At 32.0% G+C, this 12195-nt stretch overlaps 1 protein-coding gene across 2 annotated transcripts in view; it reads left to right on the top strand.

Annotated features, from left to right (window-relative positions):
• LOC109830119 (dynamin-related protein 3A-like) overlaps nucleotides 1–1957 on the top strand; it is an 18254-nt gene extending 16297 nt beyond the window's left edge. For both annotated transcript variants that reach the window (XM_020397276.1, XM_020397277.1), the window contains exons 18-21: nucleotides 458–510; nucleotides 695–794; nucleotides 925–1414; nucleotides 1507–1957. In XM_020397276.1, the coding sequence (XP_020252865.1) occupies nucleotides 458–510; nucleotides 695–794; nucleotides 925–1200 (429 nt within the window). In that variant the 3' untranslated portion in view covers nucleotides 1201–1414; nucleotides 1507–1957. The remainder of the gene's footprint in view (nucleotides 1–457; nucleotides 511–694; nucleotides 795–924; nucleotides 1415–1506) is intronic.

Here is a 12195-nt window from a genome sequence, read left to right as displayed (position 1 = left end):
TAAAGCGTACTAGCAGGTTAGGAGAGGATAAACTTGGAATTCTGCCAGAATGAGTTTGGTAGTGAGGCTTGACTTTTTATTATAGTGAAGATTCAAAGGTGACAAGGAGTGATAGAACTGGAAGGTATGGATAAAGACGTTCAAGAAAGAGCAAAGTGGATTTGAAGGGAAATTTGATGGTTAGGAGAAAGTAGTTTGTATGTGTTATTTTGCTAATTTGAGAGTCTTGAGGACCCATAACCTATGTCTATTCATTCACCATTTTTTTGATCAACTGGAAGCCCATGAGAAGCGGTCCGGTTTATATTTATTTACCAATTTAGGTTGTTCTAAATAGAGGGAACTGCTCTTCAATGGAGCCTATTCTTGTTTTTTCACTCTTTATATTATGTATCAGTACATCTAAATTTCATGTCAAAACTTATGTCTTGATCTCTTGTTCCATCCTTCTCTCCAGGTCAATCACACAAAGAGGGAACTGCATAATGTTTTTATCAGGAAACTTTACAGGTATGAAGAAATTATCGTTCTATAAGTATTATTCATTTCATTGTTTAATTCCTTTTGTCATCAAAAGTTAGGTACTATAGTATTCTTTCTTAAGATTCCTAGTGCTATATTGCCGAACTGTTATTAGTTAGATTTGTAAAACCGACATTAAGAATACTTCAAAATTATTAATTATTCTAAGCAGAGAAAACCTATTCGAAGACCTGCTGAAGGAGCCTGATGATATAATGGCAAAGAGAAAACGCATCCGAGAAACTCTCCAAGTATTGCAACAGGCTAATAAGGTTGGTCTTTCCGTTTCCTACCAAATTGAATTTCTGTCTGATTGTCTGCAAAAGCATATTCTCGAAAATGCATGCTATTATATGCTGATATACCCATTTATTTTGCTTGTTTTACTTTTTGGCTATTAAGACACTGGATGAGATACCACTTGATGCTGAAACTGCTGAGAAAGGCTATGGTCTCGACACCGATTCAACTGGCTTGCCAAAAATCCAGGGGCTCCCTTCATCTTTCTATGCACCAAACAGTGACTTTAGTCCTTCATATATGCCCTCGCCCACAAAATCAAGACACAGGAAAGCTCATTCAGGAGAGCAGCCGTCACCAATGCACTCGAATGCAGATTCTAATGGAAGTGGATACCATTCTGGATTTGTACCATATCCTAAAATTGAGCCCTGGTAGTGGGCTATATCTGAACTCTATAGTGGCATTCAAGCGGGCAGTTCTTTTTGGTCCAGTCATGACATTGTTGCTGATGGCAACAGCAGCTTATGCACGTCGATATTTGCCTGAGTGTATAGTAGATGGAGTCCATTTTTCACTGACCACGATATAATCATATCCAGATTTAGATATGTTCCAATGGTTTTTCTCGTTTTGAAAAAAGATCTCTCTGGTAAGCACTAAGCACTCAGTTCAATGTTGCAAGTTCATATCAAGTGTAAAAAGCCCAACAAATTGAATTATGCTATCCTCCCTGTGCTGCAGGTTCGTATCACTGGTGAACAACTGAGTGATGAATCAATTTTGTTCGTAAGCTACATTACCTTTGCTCTTGTAACCCTCTTGAAACTGTGAGCCTTGTTTGAAGTTGTTTGTTACTCCATTGCTTTCTCCCCAAAACTAGCGGCTACCAATCACTCATGTTTGGTAGAAAAGCTGGTCTATTTGCAGTAAGGTTCAACATTTTTTTGGTGAGATGTCTTTTTCATATTATGATTTGGTCACGTTTATTATCCATCTAAATTAAAACCAATATGAACACTAGAGAGCAGCTTAAGTGGGCAGGTGCTAAGATTTTCCCATGCTTATTTCAATGTATTGTTAATTTGTTATACATTTAGAATTGGCTTATTGCTCGTCCACATGAGCTGACATCAACTTTGATGGAAATTGTACTTAAACCTCTATTAGCGTCTATTTTCCGTCGTTGATTCCATTTGAGCAATTATTAATAGCCGGTGTTTATTTATGGCGGTGGACCTTCTATGACCTGTTTCCTGTGTTATTTAAGAGCACGTTGATATTGTTCTTTTTGTGTCAAGATCTAGAACGCGCGCAACTACTTTGTTGTTTTCGGCCGTGTTACAATTATTCTATATTAAGTAGGCCGATATATCCGCATATAATTTAGGGGATGGGTTGTATCGTGCATTTATAGCTGTATATAAATGCTTTCCGACTTTGGGCGAGGTGAGTGAAATGCTTTCCTATATCCATTTAATTTGCACAAAAGAGATGCCACTTTTTAGATTAGTACACTATGGTTCTCATGCATAGATTCAAAGATTAATCTCTCTTTTTGTGCATATTTAGTTTTAATTTTAGGGACCAAGTCCACCGGATACTTTTTAGAGGTTGAGACCAGGGACCCTTCTTAATTCCATCATTGTTGTCAGATATGCAATATATATATATATATATATGGGAAAAGTATTCCTAAGGTGACGTCTTAGATAATCATCTAAGGACGCGGCCTTAAATCACATGATTGAGCTACATTGTGGATGATCCGTTCCGTTAAACTTGATCTACATATTCTAAAACCCCAACACACCAAGTTTGGGATGAACTCATCGTCGTTTGACCATCCGCCGAGCCATGTGAAAAGTTAGTTCTATTCATTCGAAATCGTTAAAATTGATACGAGTGGATGAAGGGTCAAACGACGACGGGTTCACTCCAAACTTAGTGTGTTGGGGTTTTAGAATATGTAGATCAAGTTCAACGGAGCGGATCATCCACAATATAGTTCAATCATGTGATTTTAGGCCGCATCCTTAGATGATTATCTAAGGCGTCACCTTAGTCAATTTTATTGCAGTGAATTATGGCTTAGTTCGAAGGTTTTGTTGATGGCAAATGAAGCTACTGTTAAATGTTTATTCCCAAGTGGTTCTTACAGGTTGATGTTTTCCTCCAATAGCAATTCATTATATTTTAAATTAGAAGAAAAATGTAAGAGATGGATTGAGGGTTGTAATCTTCTCTGATGATGTTTTTTGTAACTCAAGTTTTTGTGCTGAGTTTGTGATGTAACCCAAATGTATCAATGATCTCATGCCATTCATTTTTCATATCAACTTCTACATTAATCAAGTTCCAACCATAGTAACGCAATGTTACTATTAAAGTTTCATAATGTTTGAATAATTTTTAGAAATAATGGTTCCGTTTTTCTTTTTTTTGGGCCTCCGTTTCATAAATAGTGATAGGATTGGTGATCTTAGTATTAAAAAATAGATGTGAAATTAGTTGCATATTAAAAATTTATGCACATGAAAACATATTTAGTGGATGATTGTTTAAAACTACATGTAATGTGCAGTTAGCATATGTTCTATGTGAAGAATGTATTTAATAAATGATTGTAAAATTGGTGAGTAAAAAATTACTTGGCCTTCAAATATTTTAACTCTTGTAGTTTCTTAATATGCATCACGTGCAACGCACGTATTGCATACTAGTATATATATATGTGTGTGTGTGTGTGTGTGTGTGTGTGTGTTTTATGTGTGTGTGTGCATGCATGTAATGATATTGAATTTTTGATACTAGTTAAAATAATTTTTTAGTATTTTAAAATATTTAATTATGATTTTTAAAAAAATATTTGTATTTTTCCCAAATTTCTAAAAAATTCTACGATTTAAAAGTCCAAATCTTATATTTATTTAAATAATTTTAATATTTATAAATTAATTTCGTGCGGAGAAAATTTCTAGAATTAATCTGTTGTGTTATCAATACTATTACGTATCATTTTAAATAATATGTTGTATTATTTCTACTATTACGTATCAACTATCGTATTAGCTTAACTGGTACATTTTATTATGTAGAAAGTTATCCTATAATTATTTAATTTTATATATAAGTAATTATATTTTTTATTAATTATTCTTGTTTAATTGTACAATTTCTTGTATTATTTTTACTGTTGCATATTATCAGTTGTCTTACTACAACTGGTACGTTTTGATGTGTAGTTAATTTTCACATAATTATTTAATATTTTTCATGATTATTATTATTTTTAATTAATTTTTAAAAACCCTAAATTCCCTTATATATATATATATATATATATATATAGAGAGAGAGAGAGAGAGAGAGAGATTAATGGGTATCCTTGTCATAGGAGGGGATTTCCTCCTTGACGCCTCTAAAATCACATGATTGAGCGACATTGTGGATGATCCGCTCCGTTGAACTTGATCTACATATTCTAAAACCCCAACACACCAAGTTTGGGGTGAACCCGTCGTCGTTTGACCCTTCCTCCACTCGTATCAATTTTAACGGTTTTGAATGAATAGAACTTTTCATACGAGTGGATGAAGGGTCAAACGACGACAGGTTCACCCCAAACTTGGTGTGTTGGGGTTTTAGAATATGTAGATCAAGTTCAACGGAGCGGATCATCCATAATGTCGCTCAATCATGTGATTTTAGAGGCGTCAATGAGGAAATCCCCTCCTATGACAAGGATACTCATTAATCTCTCTCTATCTATCTATATATATATATTAGGGAAAAGTGAATCTAAGGTGACACCCTAGGCTCCCACCTAAGGACGCGGCCTAAAATCACATCATTTCCTAATTTTTTTTTGCGATCCGCTCCGTTGAACTTGATCTACACGTTCTTAAACCCAAACACACCAATTTTGGGGTGAACCCGTCGTGTTTTGACCCTTTATCCACTCGCTGCAATTTTAACGGTTTCGAATGAATAGAACTTTTTACACGGCTCATTTCGAATGAATAGAACTTTCAATTTTAACGGTTTCGAATGAATAGAACTTTTTGCACGGCTCAACGAATGGTCAAAACACAACGGGTTCACCCCAAAATTGGTGTGTTTGGGTTTAAGAACGTACAGATCAAGTTCAACGGAGCGGATCGTAAAAAAAAATTAGGAAATGATGTGATTTTATGCCGCGTCCTTAGGTGGGAGTCTAGGGTGTCACCTTAGATTCACTTTTCCCATATAATATATATATATATATATATATATAATATATATATATATATTATAGAGAGAGAGAGGAGAGGAGAGAGCAAGACTCCTATCAACTTTAGTTTGATGTCCACCAAAGTTTGTACGCCACATATTTTATTAATATAAAACACCTTTTATATAAATACATGGATCCCTAGGCAATATGAGTGGTTAAAAACTTTGGTGGACACAACTATTCCCTATCCACTTAAGTTGACACAAGTTTTTCACCTTAATATATATATATATATATATATAATATATATATAATATATATATTCATATATATATATATTACCTTTTAGGATTTAGAGTGGTGTTAGGGGCACACCCCCTACCACACCATCAACCACACCCCCCTCTCCCATCGCTACAGTAAACCGGGTCCCACATGGGATTTTAAAAATTTTAAAATCACATGTGGGGCCCGGTTTACTGTAGCGATGGGAGAGGGGGGTGTGGTTGGGGGGGTGTTAGGGGGTGTGCCCCTAACATTATTTTTAGATTTAAGTGTTGGCTTGGATTAAATGAGCTCAACTTCAGGGCGTGATCATTCGTTCATTCACTTGATGTCTATTAATTTAGTTAGTTGCTCTATAGCCTAGATTCTCTTAGTTGTGTGAATATGATGAGTTTTATCAAAGCCTAGCTCAAATCAACCCTCGTGTTGTCCTTTTTCTCATTTTCTTTTAGTTTTGTGTAAATTACAGATTACCCCTATCGTAGGAAATCTTCCTAAAAGTGTGATAGTGATATTTGGCTTACCTGAGTATTTATTTCAAGATAATCACAATTTTTTAAAAGTAACGTTTAATATGTGAAATAGGGGTAGGGTTACGATATACGTAGGTTGTAACTAAGTTATGCACACATACAAAAATACACCTCTACTCATGATTATTAACGATCCATATTGTTCATTGTTATAGCTAATCATGTGGTTTGGAGTATTCTATCCCATAATTCAAACAATTCAAAATAATCAACATTTTAGACCGTTACAGACCGTTTATTTTTGGGTCATTAGATGTAGAAACTTGAAATATTTAATCGATATAATTTTTTATCAATTATAAAGTATTTAATTCATAGATCACAATGAGCAGCGTGGATCATTAATAGTCACGGCAAGCATGCATGTGTGTGTAACTTAGTTATATCATGTATGCATTGTAACCCTACCCGTAAAATAAAAGGCATATTACATATAATTGTCACATCCTATTGCTGATTAATGTGTTATTCTTGAACCTTATGTCGGGAAGGTTAGGATTTATGTAGCTATATTCAAAAAATTGAGATAAAACCTTGCTGCTATTGGAAAAAGTTTCATATACATGCCACAAAATCAGTTATTATTGAATTTGCATTACACACACACGTATGTATATATGTATTGCAAATAGCAAATGGAATCCCTCCTTTATATATATAAAGAGAAATTGATGGGTCACAAAAAAGATAAATTAGGGGTTTATCTGAACTCCCAACGTGGCAATTAGTGGTTAAAGGAGGGGTAATTAGTTTAAGTTATTGATTATGAAAAGATTATTAATAATTATAAAAGTTGGCATTTAATATAAAAAATTTAAAATTCGAAATTAGGATGTACAATGGATATTTGAACTTTTGTATAAAGAGATTTGATTGGAAAAGAACATTCTCTTTTAAAATATTTATCCTTCCCTAAACTATACTTAGAATCAATTAATATTTAAAAATAATTGAAAGGATAAAATTTATTATTTATCCCTAATTTCAACTAATTCCACACGGCGACTTTGAGTTAAATTATACTAAAATCCCTATAAGTTTTGGTGCTTTCCTGAAAAAGTTTGAAAAAGATCTTGGGAATTTTAGAACAAAAAAATTTACATTAAACCCTCGTAATAGCATTACCCCACAATTTTACATAGACCAAAATACCATCAAGACCAATGACGGTAAAAATAGACTTTTTGCCCTATAAATTTACACAAACTCTGAAAAAAATAATAAATTACATAGAACCATTGAATATCAACCCTTAAAAAAAAATCAAATAATTACATAGAGCTAACTAAAATTCTAAAAATTACTAGCAACCCACGAAAAAAATCTAACAAAAACCACATTAAAATACGAAAACTACAAACAACCTCCTAAAAATTATAAAACCATCTAACATCTAAAACTATAAACAACTTTCTAAAATCAAAAAATTGCAAAAAAATTCTAAAATATCTAAAAATTACAAAAAAAATTCCCCTTTAGATTCAAAAATTACAAATAACGCCCTTTATAATCTAAAACTAATAACCAAACCCCTTGAAAATCTGATAGTTGCATATAGTCCCCTTTAAAAGCATGAAAATTATCGTTCTTAAATGTGTGAATTATATAAACATCGCCCTCAAGAATCTAAATGTCATAGATCTTTAAAAGTATGAAAATTGCAAACAACCCCTGAAATAAAAAACTACAAACAATCCCCAAAAAAGTCCGAAATTACAAACCGACTCATACAAAATCCGAACAATGAAAATAACCCCTTGAGATCTAAAAAATGCACACCAACCTCCTGAAATTCAAAAACTAAAAAACACTTCCTGAAACATGAATTTACAAAGGCAAATTTTAATTTTAGAAAAGCAAACCAAAAGATTAAAACCATGGTACGCAAATAATAGAAACCGGACCGGTCCGCGGGCTCAAAAAACTCGTAGCGCTGAAGAAGATATGGTCACACGTGCCGATCGGCGACAACTATACCATCAGGATAAAAGCAGAATATATATATTATTATCACAGTACGGGTGGATTGTCGTGGGGCCCAGTACTGCGGTGGGCCACATCGGCCACGGACCACGGTTGATGGTGCGGTTGGGTTGGTGCACCGAACGCCATTTGCGCACCTGCGCTCCCCACATATTTTCAGATTCCGAACCCCCCTCAAGAAAAGGGGCTCTGACAGCAAAACGCCTAAATCCGAACCGATCCGCGTTTGTATCCGAACGGATGCGGATATAGTAAGTTATTTTTAAAATCGGAAGGATACAGTTTTGGATATGATCCGGTTTCGGATTTTTTTTTTCGGATACTAATTTATTAGCATTATAGTCAATTAAACCAGGGAAACTAATTAAAAACGAGAATTGAATATTTTAAAGATGTCGGTACAAAAAGCATGATTGAGCATGATTGGTGAAACTAATATTAGTGAAGTTTTTCTACTACCATGGTGTTGTTGGTGGATCTGGAACAGTCGAAACTACCTTATTTTTAATGATGTCCAGTCTAACCCTGATCATATTGCAGCTAATGTATAGCTAGATACTCTCTGTTATGGGCAGGTGCTCAAGAGGATAGGATGGCTACAAGGATCCGCAGGGCAGCTACGAAATTGAAGTTTGAAGAGATCGCTAGGAAGCATGTGACTGACGCAGTGGGAGATAACTTCTCTACTGATTAATCTCATCATCGCTGAGGTTGACCGTTAATCAGTTCTTTTGGTTTGTGATGACCCTCTGTGGGATATTCTCTTAAACAATCTTTTGTGTTTCCTCATTCTTTTCTTTTCTGTAGTACGATCAGTTCCGTGTTTGATTCCTAGGGGGGGTTTGTCGGGTAGGTGACAAGTATGTCCGCTCCTTATCCTACACTTCCCCTCATGGTTTCTTATCTTCTTCTTGTGTCTGTTTGTAATTATCAAGATACTCTGGTTTGTCTTTTGCATATATATATATATATATATATATATATATATATATATATATATATATATGAGATAGATTTAATGGGTTATCCTTGTCGTAGGAGCGATGTTTCCTGCCTGTACGCTCTAAAATCAATGATGAGCGACTATTATGCGATGATCCGCTCCGTTGAAGCTTGATGACATATCCTAAAACCCCAACAACCAATGTTTGGGGTGCAACCTCGTCAGTCGTTTGACACTTCATACCACTCGGTATCAATTTAACGGTTTGAAATGAATTAGAACTTTTCACATGCTGATGGGAGGGTAAACGCACGACGGGTTCCACCCCAAACTTGGTGTGTTGGGGTTTTTAATATGTAGATCAATGATTCCAACGCGACGATCATCCACTATGTCGCCTCAATCATGTGATTTTAGACGGCGTCACAGGAGTGAAATGCCCTCCTATGACAAGGATACCCATTAACTCTCTGTCTCTCTCCTCTCTCTCTCTATATATATATATATATTATATATATATATATATATATATATATATATATATATATATATATATATATATATAATATATATATGAGAGAGAGAGAGAGAGAGAGAGAAGATTAATGGGTTATCCTTGTCATAGGGAGGGGATTTCCTCTATGACGCCTCTTAAAATCACATGATTGAGCGACACTTGTGGATGATCGTTCCGTTGAAACTTTGATCTACATATTCTAAAACCCCAACACACAAAGTTTGGGGTGAATCGTCGTCGTTTGACCCTCCATCGAGCATGCTGAAAAGCTTTATTGCATATCAAAACGCGTCTAAAATTGATACGAGTGAGATGAATGAGTTCTCAAACGACGAACGGTTCACCCAAACTTCGGTAGTGTGGGGTTTTGCATATATGTAGATCAGTTCAACGAGGGATCATGCATAATAGTCGCTCAATCATGTGAGTTTTAGAGGCGTCATAGGAGGAAACTCACCTCCTTAATGACAAGGATACCCATTATCTCATATATATATATATATATATATATATATATATATATATATATATATAATATATATATAATATATATATATATATATTCATAAATGCCGTCAATTATTACCCTTTCCTATTGTTTGAATATTTTTATTTAAATCTTAATCTATCCTAATCATAGTTCATTATCTTAATCCTAATCCTACGTGAAACCATGTTAGCTTAACAATTTAAAAAACTAATATTAATAAATAATATAAAACATAAAAAAAATATTAGTTTGTCTAAGATAAAAGAAATACAAGTAGATAACATTTATAATACATGAACTATTACAAAAAAAACCATAAAAAAGCTTTAAATTACAGAAAAGCACCCTTGAAAAGTTCAAAAATTATAAAACTCATCAAATTTCTCAAACTTAAAATAGAAAACATGAAATTAAAAATTACATCATGGTCTTGCAAAGAATTTAAAATTTACAGTTAACACCTCAATGTCTTAAAATTAAGAAACACCCTTCAAAGTGGTTAATTACAAACAAGCACATTAAAATTCTAAAATTTTAAAACTTACAAAACAACCATTAGATGATATCAAGAGATATCATGACACACCTAAAAATTTTTAACTTTAAATTTAAAATTTTTAATTAACACCCTCAATATCTTCAAAAATTATAGAAACACATTCAAAGTTCAAAAAAAAATTTAAATTACAGAAAAGACCCTGAAAAGTTATAAAATTATTAAAAACTTCATCCAACATGTCTCCAAAAACTTAAATATAAAAAACATGAAATTGAAAAAATTTAACATTCAGTTTGCAAAGAATTAAAATTTACATGTTAAACACCTCAATGTCTCAAAAATTATAGAAACACCCTCCAAAAGTTTAAATTTACAAACAAGCACATTAAAATTCTTAAAATTTTAAAACTTACAAAATAACACAGATGAATTCAATGAGATTACATTGATACAACCTAAAATTTTTACATTTTAAATTTAAAAATTTTTTAATTAACACCCTTAAATATCATCTAAAGTTATAAAAAACACTTCAAAAGTTTAAAAAAAGTTTTAAAATTGCCCCAGAAAAGACCCTGAAAACGTTCAAATTTATAAAACTCATCAAAGCTCTCAAAACTTAAATAAAAACATGAAAATTAAAAAATTAACATCAGTTTGCAAAGAATTTAAATATTTACATTAACACCTCAATGTCTTTCAAAATATATAGAAACGACCCTTTAAAAGTTTAAATTACAAACAAGCACATTAAAATTCTAAAATTTTAAAACTTACAAACAACACAGCATTGAATTTCAAGAGATTACCATGCATACACCTAAAATTTATTGACATTTAATTTAAATTTTTAATTAACACCCTCAATATCTCTAAAATTATAGAAACACCTTCAAAAGTTCAAATTAAAAAAAACACCCTAAAATTCTAAAATTTGTAAATAAAATTAAAAATAAATTCACAGATATTAACCTTAAACCTAAAAAAATTGTAAAATGGCCAAAATTAACCTCAAAATTTTTAAAAACTCTGTCAAAATTTAAAAAAATCGCTAAAAAAACTCTAAATTTTTCAAAATTTTAAACTAGCACACATCAAATTTCGTCGTATTGGTTAGACCGCTGAAATTTAAAATTTTTCAAAATTAAAATCTATAGTTTTAATAATTACAAAAAGATACTACTTAAAATTTTAGAGTTACAAGAATATACTAACGCATTTAAAAAATTATCACAATACATGAAACATAGAATTTACAACTACCAAACCTTAAAAGTGAAATTTTTTTAAAGAACTCTTTCAAAATTTTAAAATTATAAATCACACCTCAAAGTTCAAAACCACAAAAAATGGCGCTAAAATTTAAAACCTGGCAAGAAAAGTGTAATTGTTTGGTATTTATATATATATTATATATATATATATATATATATATATATATAAATATATATATATATATATATATATATATATAATAATTAAAATTTCTAATTTGAGTATTTACTACTTCCATTTTCAGCATCTAAGATAGTCTAAGTTGATACTTTGTGTAAACAAAAACAATAGAATGTATTAAAACGATCGGTTTAATGGATAAATTTTTTAAAAATATTATAGATTAAAAAACTTTTGGCACTATATAATTAAAGTAATTTCATATTAATTTGGTAATCAAGTTGGGTAGCCAAAATACATTCGTAATATTAATTGAATAGATGTTTAAATTCCATTAGAAATATAAAACACTATAATATTATACCTTTAGCATTAATGATTTTAATTAGAGAAACTTTAATTCTTTGACGTTAATAATATTACTAGGGTAAAAAGAATACAAGGAATGTACATATGCGCGGAAACTATTAGAATATTGAGAGATAACTTTAAAAGAATTGAGGTTATTTCCATTGCAAATGGAGAAAGTGATGGAAATAAATCTAAAATTCAGAAAACGTCATCTCTCTCTT

Source organism: Asparagus officinalis, chromosome 2, assembly GCF_001876935.1.
Source record: "Asparagus officinalis chromosome 2, Aspof.V1, whole genome shotgun sequence".
Classification (NCBI taxonomy): Eukaryota; Viridiplantae; Streptophyta; class Magnoliopsida; order Asparagales; family Asparagaceae; genus Asparagus; species Asparagus officinalis.
Note: the sequence above shows the minus strand (reverse complement) of the source record. Positions and strands in the feature narration are given on the sequence as shown.